The 13,748-nt window shown below is 49.3% G+C and overlaps 1 protein-coding gene across 1 annotated transcript; it reads left to right on the top strand.

The window, feature by feature from the left end:
- Positions 1 to 452: 452 nt before the first annotated feature.
- Positions 453 to 12,750, top strand: LCP9604111_8063 (uncharacterized protein; the record flags this gene model as incomplete). The annotated part of the gene is made up of 7 exons (XM_039076165.1): positions 453 to 1,422; positions 1,484 to 4,580; positions 4,646 to 4,866; positions 4,915 to 7,135; positions 7,185 to 7,876; positions 7,928 to 9,763; positions 9,821 to 12,750. 7 exons carry the CDS (start codon positions 453 to 455, stop codon positions 12,748 to 12,750), a joined length of 11,967 nt encoding a protein of 3,988 aa, XP_038926037.1.
- Between the last annotated feature and the right edge of the window lie 998 nt (positions 12,751 to 13,748).

Below are 13,748 nucleotides of genomic sequence, written 5' to 3' on the forward strand. Positions count from 1 at the left end.
CTCGGACTCGGTCTTGAGATTTCAAACTAGCCGGACTTCAAACCCCTGGAAGCCTGGTATTTCTAGATTTCTAGAATAACATGAAGTGAGAAAACACAGGAAGTTTATCTGCACACATGGCAAAAACCCGGTGGATCCCATACCTACATCATGATTTGTCTCGTTTCACATCACAACCCCGGAGACAGGCCTCGGAGTCGGAACCAGCTGAAAACAATGACAAGCTGATGCGAGATTGGATGTCCGAACTATCCTAATCTGACAACCAAGGCGAGCATCGGCACAATGATATGTACCGCTCCCCATCGCTGCTAACTAGAGTGTGAATGTTGCAAAGAAAATCTTGTCCCGATTGTCCATGATTGATATCCTATAGACCCTTCATAGAAATACGCGGAGTGACACATTGATCGTACCAGCCTGTGCAGAGTCAGTGAAACCCGAGCTACACAATGACAGGTGGTCTTCAGCACACCGGAGAACCGATTGCCATCGTGGGAAGTGCCTGCCGCTTTCCTGGTGATGCAACAACACCCTCGAAACTTTGGGACTTGCTCAGATCACCACGAGATGTCCTTAGCGAGATTCCAGAAAGCCGTTTTAGCACCAAAGCATTTTACCACCCCGATGGCCTTCACCATGGCACAACGAATGTTCGACATTCCTATTTGTTGTCCGACGATCATCGACTGTTTGACGCCCAATTTTTTGGAACCAAGCCAGTGGAAGCAAACTCGATTGATCCGCAACAAAGGCTCTTGCTTGAGACTGTTTACGAGGGACTCGAAACATCTGGCATTCCCATGGAAAAGCTACAAGGGTCCAACACCGGCGTATATGTTGGTTTGATGACCAATGACTATGCGGATATGTTGGGTCGGGATGTGCAGAACTTCCCAACTTATTTTGCGTCGGGAACTGCTCGAAGCATTCTATCCAATCGAGTGTCCTACTTTTTCGACTGGCGGGGACCTTCCATGACCATCGACACGGCATGTTCTTCTAGTCTGATTGCCCTTCACCAGGCCGTACAGAGCCTGCGAAGTGGCGAGACTGATGTTGCGGTAGCAGCAGGAACCAACCTTCTGCTTGGACCGGAGCAATATATCGCAGAGAGCAAGCTGAAGATGCTCTCCCCGACGGGCCGCTCGCGCATGTGGGATAAAGATGCAGATGGATATGCACGCGGTGACGGAATTGCTGCCATAATACTCAAACCATTAAGTGCAGCATTGGCGAATGGAGATCACATCGAATGCATCGTTCGAGAGACAGGTGCCAATCAAGACGGTCGTACCAAAGGAATCACGATGCCCAACCCTATGGCTCAAGCAGACCTTATTCGGACTACGTATGCCCGAGCTGGACTAGATCTTTCCAACCCCACCGACCGGCCACAATATTTCGAAGCTCACGGTACCGGTAAGTTATAACTGAAATGAAGGTGAAACCGAGTGTTGTAGGGCTTTGCTGACCGAACCAGGAACTCCTGCAGGTGACCCAGTCGAGGCGGAGGCCATCAGTACTGCATTCTTTGGACAAGCAGCCAAGTATCAGCGCGATAGTAACCGAGAGCACCCCTTGTATGTTGGGTCAATTAAAACAGTGATCGGGCACACTGAGGGCACGGCTGGATTAGCAGCGGTCCTCAAGGCATCACTTGCTTTACAACATGCTGTCATCCCACCAAACCTATTGCTCAATGAGTTGAGTTCCACGGTACTTCCCTTCTACAACGACCTTGAAATCCTTCAAGTTGCGAAAGAATGGCCGCAGCTTTCAGAGAACACCCCTCGTCGTGCTAGTGTCAACAGCTTTGGCTTTGGCGGCGCAAATGCGCATGCAATTTTGGAAGAATTCGATACGCGCCCGCTTGCCTGTGGTCAGAACGCTGCAGATGACAGCTCCGGAGCAGTGTTACCATTCAATTTCTCTGCCTCCTCCGAAAAGTCGCTTCTCACCAACATTGCAGCATACTCGGCGTATTTGCGAAATAATTCGGATGTCAATATCCGTGATTTGTCATGGACATTGAACTGCCGACGTTCCACTCTGCCAGTACGTTTGTCGGTGTCTGCATCAAGCCTAGGAGAGCTTGCTGCAGGGCTGGATGAAGCAGTACTGTCCTTGGCAATAACACCAAGCACGCAAACAGGAAGTATCCTCGAACCGAAACTCCTTTGGGTGTTTACGGGCCAAGGAGCACAGTGGGCAAGGATGGGTGCTGAACTGCTCGAAAGCTCGCCAATGGTCAGTGATTGTATCGCCCGACTCGATCGGTCTTTGCGGGATTTACCCACTGAGCATCGCCCTGTTTGGTCGCTGAGGGGGGAGCTTGTGAAAGATAAGTTTTCATCCCGTATTGGGGAGGCGGCGTTTTCGCAACCTCTCTGTACCGCGATTCAAATTGCGTTGGTTCAGCTTCTCCGAGCAGCCAATGTGAAACCCACTGCTGTCGTTGGCCATTCGTCTGGGGAGATTGCCGCAGCGTATGCCGCGGGGTATCTCAACGAAGAGGATGCTATCCGCATTGCCTATTACCGCGGATGGTCTCTTCAGTATACAACTTCCCAGGGAGGACAGATAGGGGCAATGATGGCCGCGGGAACATCATTTGAGGATGCAAAGGAGCTTTGCGAGATGCCGTCCCTCGAGAACAGAATTTGCGTGGCAGCTAGCAACTCCTCCGCCAGCGTCACACTTTCCGGGGACGCCGATGCGATCGATGAGGCTAGAGAAATTCTTGAAGATGAGAAAAAATTTGCTCGCTTGTTGAAAGTGGACAAAGCTTATCACTCACATCACATGCTTTCCTGCGCAGCTCCTTATATCGCAGCGATCCGCACGTGCGGCATAACAGTTCAGCGTCCACCGAGTGGCAGTGCTACCTGGATTTCTAGTGTGTATGGGGAAAACATTGACAGCGTGGATGAGAATCTTGCCGACACGTACTGGAGCAATAACATGGTCAAGCCCGTACTATTCTCCCAGGCTGTCACTTATGCCGTTGGTGCAGCTGGGCCATTCGACATGGCTTTGGAGATTGGTCCTCACCCAGCACTGAAAGGACCTTCAATGCAGACGATCCAAGAAGTGTCTGGCCAGACATTGCCTTACACCGGGACCCTAAATCGTGGAAAAAAGGACAGCGAGGCTTTCTCATCCGCCCTAGGCGCCCTATGGATTGCCTTGGGTGAGGGTGTCGTGGACTTCGCAGGGTTTGAGATGAAAGCAATGCAAAATCAAAACACTCGATCTCCAGAGCTCATAAAAGGCCTTCCATCGTATTCGTGGGACCATGATCGGGTTTATTGGCACGAATCTCGATCATCTACCGCAATACGCACTGAAAAGGAACCATTCCACCCCCTATTGGGTGTCAAATGCCCCGATGGGACAGACAATGAGTTACGCTGGCGCAACTATCTTCACCCTAGGGAGGTTCCATGGCTGGCACATCACCAGGTCCAAGGCCAAATGGTATTCCCTGCAGCTGGTTATATATCGGCGGCGGTTGAGTGTATCATTCAAAAGTATGGCCTGGGTTCTGTGCAACTGATCGACTTCCATGATGTGGTCATCGGACAGGCATTGGTATTGGAAGAGAACGGGGGAGTGGAAACGATTTTCAGACTTTCCATCGACCAAGTCCAGGCCGATTGCGTGTCTGCGTCCTTTGCCTGTCATTCTGACGCTAATAAGGGGTCATCCAACATGTCTCTTCACGCATCTGCCGCCATACAAATTATTTTGGGTGACCCCAAGCACGATATCCTCCCACCACACGCCCACCCGCAAGGCTCATTCCTGGATCTGGAAGCAGACCGATTCTACAATTCAGTTTCAGAGCTTGGGTTTGGCTATACCGGCCCCTTCCAGGCCCTTTTCAACTTGCGCAGAAAAATGGACGAGGCATCGGGTTTGATTGCTGTCCCGGTGGATTCCAAAACTGAAAGACCGTTGATCATTCACCCAGCCTCTCTTGACGGAGCTATTCAGTCCATCATGCTTGCTTATTCCTTTCCAGGTGATGGACGCTTGCGCACCCTTTACCTTCCCACTCGAATTGACAGGCTTCGCCTCAATCCAACCGCCTGTGTCGCTCTTGGTGCTTGTGGTACAGATTTGCCCTTTTATTCTGCGGTCACGGATGCCCGCTTTGCTGAACTCTCTGGCGATGTTGATATATTTTCAGCAGACGGGAGACATACTTTGGTTCAACTGGAAGGGCTTCATACCACACCCTTGAGTCCATTGACATCATCAAATGATGTTCCCTTTTTCACGGAAGTGGTATGGGATGTTGATAGACCCACCTTGCGACAACTTAAGAAAGCTGAAGGCATGCTTCCCCAAGAGGGTTCCCTAGGCGTGGATCTCGAGCGCGTGGCACATTTCTACTTGAAAAAACTTGAAAATTCGCTCCAGGACTTCGATCATGCAAATGCAACTTGGGACCATACACGTTTTCTCTCATATGTGGAGCATTGTACAACCTCTGTTGCTAATGGAAAACATAAATTCGCAAAGGCGGAATGGGCCAATGACACCATGGACGATGTTGCTCCAATTCTGAATCGGTGAGAACTTGAACTCTTGTTTACCTAACAAACTGAAATTGAATCACACTGACTGATCTACATAGTCATTCCGACTGCATCGACATCAAAGCACTGTGTTCCGTTGGGGAGAACCTTCCTGCTGTCATTCGCGGAGATCAGAATTTACTTGAAATCCTGATGCGCGACAATATGCTAGCGGAATTTTACGCCAAAACACTTGGAATAGACGCATACTTGGAAACCATCGCACAGACGGCTCGTCAGATCGGCCATAGATACCCCCATGTCAATGTTTTGGAGATTGGTTAGTCCACACACATTTGAAATTGTGTGCAATACTAATTTATTACAGGAGCTGGCGCCGGCGCTACTTCGGAACGAGTCCTTCGTGCAATGGGCTCCTCATTTACATCATACACATATACCGATATTTTGGACTCACAGTTCGATAACGCGCGTGAAAGATTCTCGGATTACCAATCTAGAATGGCATTCAAGTTGTTGGACATCGAGAAAGACATCGGGGAACAAGACTATGAAGAGGGTTGTTTTGACCTTGTCATTGCTCCTCTAGCCCTGTATGCCACCAGAAATCTTGAGTCAACCCTCACAAATGTTCGACGGCTACTAAAGCCTGGTGGGTACCTGGTTATGCTCGAACTCACCGACTCGGATGTCATGCGCTTCGGGTTGATTTTTGGTGGCCTACCAGGCTGGTGGTTAGGCTACAAGGAGGGACGAACCTTATCCCCTTGTATATCGGAGGAGAAATGGGAAGGATTGATGCAAAAAACAGGATTTTCTGGTTTCGAAGCCTTGTTGTCATCTTCCAGAACCTCGCCTCTGCCATTCTCCGTCATGATTACCCAAGCTGTCGATCACCGCGTCAATTTTCTTCGTGATCCCCTAGCAGCGAATCATACACCACTAGGTGTGAACTCGTTGACAATCATCGGAGGGAAAACATCCTTGACTGCTGATATCGTAGCCGATATGAAGACTGCGGTCCGTCCCCACTACAGCAATATCTACACAGCTGGCTCTTTAGATGACCTCGTCTCGGCAAATCTTCCCGTAATGGGGTCAGTGATTAGTCTGATTGAATTGGATGGGCCTGTTCTCAGGCACATGTCTCCTAATAATCTGAGGTCATTCCAAGAGCTCTTCAAACAAAGCAAGAATGTTCTGTGGGTGGGACACGGTGCCCAGGGAGAGAATCCCTATGGCAACATGTTCACAGGAGTTCAACGCACATTGGCCATGGAGATGACTCACCTCCATATCCATTTCCTGAACCTCCGTTCGCTTTATGACGCTGATTCCAATATTATCGCTACAAAGCTGCTCCATTTGGAAGCCGCCGAAATTTGGGATCAGAGTGGCCAGCTCGATGGGATGTTGTGGTCCAACGAGAGGGAGCTGCTGCTAGAGAATGGGAATTTCAAAGTTCCTCGATTCCGCCTGAACTCTGGTCGGAACGATCGATACAATTCCTCAAGGCGTCTTATTATTAAAGAGGTTGAACGTAAAAAATCCGTGGTGACCATCCGACCAACTGAAATTGGATATCAAATTGAAGAAAAGGACCCTCAAGACTCGCCCTCTTTCCCGGATGATGTGCATATTGATGTGGCTCACTCTTTCCTCCGTGCCGTCCGCATCACTCCAACGGACAATTATTTCTTGCTGGTTGGGAAGAATAAGTGGAATGGTGAGCGTGTGGTCGCTCTGTCGCATACTCTGGACTCTCAAGTTCGTGTGCCACATGGCCTGACGGTGCGATGTGGAGATTCCGAAGAGCTAGGAATTCGATCGATACTCACCCTCTATTCCCATTTCCTTGCTCTCTCTATGCTCCAACAGCTTCAACCAGGAACAATATTGGCCGTGTTAGACCCTGGCTTCTCGCTAGCACCAGTCCTTACGAAATACGCAGCAGAAAAGGGTGTGCAACTTGTCCTTTTGACAACAAAGGAAGGACATTGCTCATGGCCATGGATCCGAATCCACCCAAACTCCACCCGGCGTGAAGTATTAAGTAAGCTACCTGGCAATATTTCACGCCTTGTCAATATGAGTGGCAGCTCTGATGTGACTACTCTCCTGAGGACATGCTTGCGGACAGACTGTCATTTTGAGAGCGAGAGCACTTTGACTGCAAACATCTCTCAATCTCAGTACACCTCAGATACAGGCCAATTGGCTATGCAGCTGCAGAATACCTGGGCGAGAGCACAATACGACCTGATGCCAGTTAATATGCACAAGTTTGTTCCTCTAGGACTTGAGGACCTGATTCGCGCACAATCTCCGCTTGCGGGCCAGTCTTTAATTGCATGGGGTCAATCGCAGCTTGCTGTCCAAGTTCGCCCTGCTACCAAAGCTGTCAAATTCTCAAAGGACAAAACTTACTGGCTAGTTGGACTAACAGGCGGGCTCGGTTTGTCGCTTTGCCAGTGGATGATCGGACAGGGGGCACGATACATCGCGCTATCAAGTCGAAACCCAAAGATCGATGACCAATGGCTGCAGAGAATGGCTGCGAATGGATGCACTGTCCGAGTATTCTCCAAGTAAGCTCTTGTTTGGTTCCAATCACTCACGCCTGGCTAACACATGCAGTGACATAACGAATCGGGAATCTGTTCAAGCAACCCATCGTAACATCAGCGAAACCATGCCTCCTATCGCGGGTGTTGCACAAGGTGCGATGGTGCTCCAGGACACAATGTTCATTGATTTAGATCTCCCTCGCCTTGAGAAGGTTCTCCGTCCTAAAGTTGAAGGTAGTATATTACTGGACGAATTGTTCCCAGAGGACACGTTGGAATTTATGGTTTTCTTCTCGTCGATGGCTGCGATGACGGGAAACCCTGGCCAGGTTGCCTATAATGCCGCGAATATGTTTATGGCGAGTCTGGCAGCCCAACGCCGAAACCGTGGATTGGCAGCACATGCGATCAACATCGGCGCGATTGTCGGTAACGGCTACGTTACACGAGAGCTGAACATGGGCCAGCAATCATACCTTTACCGAGTCGGGCATTCATGGATGTCTGAACAAGACTTCCATGAGGTGTTTGCCGAAGGTGTACTTTCTTGTAGGGAGCGTGTCGGGAGCGCTGAGTTATGCTGTGGACTCAGAATTGACGATGATGAGTCGAAGAGTTGGGTTTCTAACCCAATTTTTCAACATCTGGTCTACAAGTCTAGCAAACTTGTGGTGACAGACAAGAAAGGGAAATCTGGCGTGTTGATAAAAACACGCTTATTCGAGGCAACTTCAAACCAGGAAGTCATCGAGATCTTGCAAGGTACAGGCATCCCAAGTTAGATACCCAGCTGAAACTAACAGCTGTCTTTAGATAGCTTTGTTTTGAAGCTCCAGTCCGCCCTTCAGGCTGATCCCAACAAGCCTATGTTGGACATGAGTCCGGATGAGCTTGGTGTCGATTCATTGGTCGCTGTTGACCTTCGATCGTGGTTCCTCAAGGAGCTGGGGGTGGATATGCCGGTGCTGAAAATCTTTAACGCGGCGTCAATTCGTGAGCTTTTGGCCACTGCTGCAGAAGTTCTGCCAGAATCTTTGATCCCCAATGTGATGGCAGAACAGGCTGTAAAGTCACAGGCGCACCAGCCTAACCCTTCAACACCTTCCCCCACTTTGCCCGTGGATAAAATAGTTCCAGATACCAGAGCAAGGTCTATGGAGTCAAATTTTGCACTTCCTGATGCAACGAATGCGTACAGTGGCAGCTCGGCGACGTCGTTATTTACCGGAGACTCGAATTCCGAAGACAATGATGACACTTCATCATCCGTTTTTACTGACAGCAGCAAAGTGGGACCCCCAAAACGTGAAATCCAAAGGACTCTGCCGATGTCCTATGGTCAGTCGCGTTTCTGGTTCCTAGAGCATCTTGTTGAGGACAAAACTGCATTTAATATTACACCGACATTTGAGTTGTCTGGTCGCCTGAGAATTCAAGAATTTGCAAATGCCGTAAAAGCCACAGGACAACACCACGAAGCCCTGCGTACATTTTTTTTCACTGACAATGAACGGAACCATATCCAAGGCGTTTGGACGAAATCTTCGTTACAGTTGGAGCATGTTGCAATCTCCGACAAGGCAGAAGTTGAAGAGGCCGAGAAACAGATGAAGGCGCACGTGTTCAACCTCTCTGATGGCGAGGTCATGCGTGTTCAGCTGCTTTCGCTTGACCTAGAAAAGCACTGGATAATCTTCGGCTTTCATCACATCAACATGGATGGTATTAGCTTCGAAGTATTTTGGTCAGATGTGGAAAAGGCATATCAAGGCCAACCCCTTTCTGAAGATGGACTTCAATATCCAGACTTTACTATGCGGCAGCTTCGTGAATACGAAGAGGGCACCTGGGCTGGAGATATCGCTTACTGGCGAGCCCAGTATACAGAGATTCCACCCACAATTCCCCTTCTTCCATTTGCTCTACAACCCATGCGCCCTAAGGTTGCTCAATTTCGTTCCCATACTGCACATATTCGTCTCGATGTCAGTTTATCGGATTCAATTGACCGGTGTTGCCGGATGTTCAAATCAACACCCTTCCACTTCCATTTGGCAGTCTGGAAGACCCTTCTTCTACGGTTTTTTGATGTGAAGGAAGTTTGCATCGGCCTCGGAGATGGAAACCGTACGGATGCCGACATACTACGGAGCGTGGGACTTTTCTTGAACCTCCTTCCTGTGAGGTTCTCTCAACAGCCAGGCCAATCTTTCGGAGAATCTCTCAAAGAGGTCAGGAACATCACACAGGGTGCGTTTTCCCACTCGCGTGTGCCGTTTGATGTTATCTTGACAGAACTCAACGTTCCACGATCCGCATCTCATAATCCTCTGTGCCAAACCCTCTTCAACTATCGACCCAAGGTCGAGCAATCACGAAGCTTTTGTGGTTGTGTAGCCGATGGCGCACTTTTGGGCGGCGGCGAAACTTCTTTCGATCTCGGTCTAGATGTTGGCAATGTCGGTGCCGGCGAGACGCTAATTCACCTGTCTGCCCAGACTAGCTTGTATGGAATGGAGCATGCAGAAATCCTGGTCAGTTCCTATGTCAATATCCTTCGTTCTTTCCTCCAGAATCCAGCAACCCGGGTGACCTGGCCGAAATTACATTCGAAAGATGACATTCAAGAGGCAGTGATTGCGGGCCGAGGCAAGTCAATCATCCCTTACTAGTTGTAGGTCATTTGCTAAATATGGTATTATGCAGGACCCGAGCTGCGAGATGAATGGCCTGTGACTATCGTCCATCGCCTGGATGAGGTTGCCTCGCGTTATCCAGACCGTGTCGCATTGAGGAACCACGATGGAAACTCCTTGACCTATAGTGAAGTCCAGCGTCGGATCGATGTTATTGCCAACGAACTCCTACGCAACGAAGTTGGCTCAGGCACCCGTGTTGGTATTTTACAGTCTCCAAGTGCAGACTGGATATGTTCTCTCATGGCCATTTTGCGTGTCGGTGGTGTTTACATTCCATTGGACACAAAGGTGGGGATGAACAGACTCGCAATGATCATGAAAGAAACACAAGCACCGATGGTATTGGTTGATACAAAATCTATGCCTGACTATACGCTTCTGCATACGACGGCAAAACCTATCGACGTATGTAGCCTAAACGCCTCTACTGCACGCCCCATCCGAAACATGGCTGTCCCAAGTCAGACAGCGGTGATCATGTATACCAGCGGATCAACCGGTGTCCCAAAGGGAATTATGATTGCGCATTCAGCATATGTTCACCACGTTCAGTCATCCAGTGTCGTCTGGGAACTTAAGCAGGGGAATGAGACCATCCTGCATCAATCATCATATGCTTGGGATGCGTCTTTATGGCAGATCATGGTCTCTCTATGCTCTGCGGCGACCCTTGTGATTGCATCTGATCTCACACGAGGGGATCCCATTGCTCTCACGCGACTCATCGCATCAGAGAATGTGACGTGCACCCTTGCGACCCCCACCGAATATCTCGCTTGGTTGCGTTATGGTCGCTCCCATCTGAGTAACTCTCGCTTATCAACCGCGGTATGTGGTGGTGAATTCATGCCAAGTGGGTTGATCAAAGAGATCAAGAATCTTCATCGGCCAGACCTCAAACTGATAAATGCCTATGGGCCGGCGGAAATCAGTGTTGCATGCTCAGCCAGTGAAGTTCCGTACGACCTGCTGGGTTCCACATCAACATCCCCTGCGCAAGCTCTTTATACACTACCAAACTACTCCGTTTACATTGTCGACCAAACCTTGAACCCTGTTCCCATCGGAATTCCTGGGGAAGTGGTCGTTGGTGGTGCAGGAGTTGCCCAGGGCTATCTTGATGGCACCAAAACAGCCGAACGATTTTCAAGTGATCGGTACGCAAGCAAATTTTTCCAAGAGAAAGACTGGACAACAATTCACCGCACTGGAGACCGCGGAAAGCTCAATCGCGATGGTGGTCTTATTCTCCTCGGGCGCATGGACGGGGATAACCAAATCAAATTGAGGGGAATTCGCATCAATATCGAAGAGATCGAGACGGCGATCGTCAGTTCTTCAGCTGGAGCTATCACACAAGCTGTGGTATCGGTTCGTTTAGATGCAAACCAATCTGAGGGCGATCAATTTCTTGTTGCCTTTGTTATAATGGCTGCCACACACGAATCTGAAAATATACTTCAATTTCTCGCCCGCCTTCTCCAGGAGCTGCCATTGCCACCTCATATGAAACCTGCTGCTATCATTCCAGTTGAAAGCATTCCCCAAAATACCTCGGGCAAGACTGATCGCGTCGCAGTCAGCGCACTTTCCATTCCATTTATTTCATCCCAGCTGCCGGACAACAGCACCCTCACGGCATTTGAACAATCATTGCGTCAGCTCTGGCGACAGGCACTACCACGCGAACTCAGCAGCTTTCACTCGATTGATTCAGAATCTGACTTTTTCCACGTTGGTGGAAGCTCCCTCGCTCTTGTCAACCTGCAAGTTCTAATCCAGGAGAAGTTCGGTACATCTATGGCATTGTATCAACTTTTCGAAGCCAGCAGTCTACGTGGAATGGCGGCCAGAATTCAAGATATATCTCGCCCCGCACTCGAGCCGGATGTGAATTGGGATGCGGAGATTGAAGTCGCAACGGACCTCACTCCACCTCTGAATTATGAGAGCACCCATATTATCGCCTCGGGGGTCAAGACAGTGGTACTCACTGGCGCAACGGGTTTCCTTGGCAAAGAAATCCTCCGAGGTCTTATACATGATGAAAACGTTTTGTCCGTTCATTGTCTTGCTGTCAGAAAACGATCATCGGGTTTATCTGAACTATTTTCCCACCCGAAAGTTCACTTGCATTACGGTGATCTGGGGGCTCCTCAACTAGGACTATCTGAATCTGAGATCAAATCTATATTCTCCTGTGCAGACATCGTTATTCACAATGGCGCGGATGTGTCGTTCATGAAAACATATCAGACTCTCAAGCTGATCAATGTGGCATCGACGAAAGAAATCGTCAAACTTGCATTGCCCCGGCGTATTCCATTACATTTTGTTTCGTCGGCTGGTGTTGCACGGCTTACTGGTCAAGAAAGCTTCGGCGAGATGTCTGTATCGTCATATCCTCCTCCATCTCGACCAACAGATGGATACATCGCTGCCAAGTGGGTGAGCGAAATATATCTCGAGCACGTCAACCGTCGATTTGGTCTGCCGGTATGGATACACCGCCCATCGAGCATCACCGGTACCGATGCGCCGGAACTTGATCTTATGGGTAATGTCATGCGGTTCACCAAAGAAACCCAGAAAGTGCCAGACTCGAGCTCATGGTCAGGAGTCTTCGATCTGGTTTCCGTACAGTCGGCCGCACGCCAACTCCTCGAGGCCGTTTACCAATCTGGTATCGCCACTACGGAGGCTGTGACGTATTTGTATGAATCTGGCGAGACGAAGATTGGACGTGATGAAATCATGCCCTTGATGGAATCGAGCTCGGGCCAACAGTTTCAGGTCGTTTCACTCGACGAGTGGGTGAATGCTGCCGAACAAGCAGGAATGAGTGTGTTGTTGGGAGAGTACTTGCGCAGAGCCTCCGATGGGCAAGTCCTGCTCCCCAGGTTGATTAAAAACAGTAGATTTTCCGAGGATGAATGAGGATGGATCAGGATGGATCAGGGTATATGGGAGTAGTTAGAAATATACAGAGCGAATTAATTACCATCTACCATCGCGCATCAACAGTTCAACGCCTGTTAAAACTTATGATCTGTCGAAATCCATGCTTGGCTTTCCAAAGGTCTTGGGGCTTGGTGCCAATGGCGCCGTCAAATGTATTGTGATCCCAGACCCCTGTCATGTGACCATTACGCGCCTGTGCGGTCCCGGTACGGACCATTCTGCACACTTGGGTACTCCCAACTCCTGTACTAGATCGTACTTAGTCGTTGGCTTACCCAACCTAATAGAAACCATGCGATGCTCTCCGTATCACAGTATGTTTGCGATTCGGCCCGATTGCACTTGATGAAATATCTGCTCACTTGTCGTTGTGCGTTTGTGCGTTTCAATATTCTTGGAACCCTCTCAACACAAGCGAGTTTCCCCTCACGTATTTAAAAGACTGTAACCATGCAACATTTCCTTACACAAACGCTGGTCACATGCAATATTATACCTCATACTTGTAATACTTTAACAATGCGGGATTGATGATGATGGCCTTTTCAGCTAATTTGCATTGAGAGGTTAGGTACATGGTGTTTTCCAGGATGACACCCCGGGCCCCGGCCTTACTGCCTTCGTCAAGCTGCATCTTGCTTCCTCTCAGTCCGTAAGCCGTCGATTTGTACGGTCTGCAAAGCTGTCTTGATGGTAATCTTGTGATTTTGCCACCGTGCCTGGGATGAAAGCTGATCAGAGCAAACCATATAGTCATCTAAACCTATGCCGCATATCCAATTCCCTATGTCCAGAGGTTGGGACTGAGAATGGGTACTGTGTGGAGAGTTTATGTGAACAGGTTAGCAACGTTGTTAGATGATTAGGCGGCCTCTTTGGCAGCTTTGCTGCTCTTCTTGCCAGTGCGATTCTTTGAGGTCTTGCTTGCTGGCTGCATGGCTGTTACTGGATGCGAGTCCTGAGTGGAAAACATC

The sequence above is a fragment of the Penicillium roqueforti genome (genome assembly GCF_015533775.1).
Source record: "Penicillium roqueforti strain LCP96 04111 chromosome Unknown scaffold_28, whole genome shotgun sequence".
NCBI classification, from domain to species: Eukaryota; Fungi; Ascomycota; class Eurotiomycetes; order Eurotiales; family Aspergillaceae; genus Penicillium; species Penicillium roqueforti.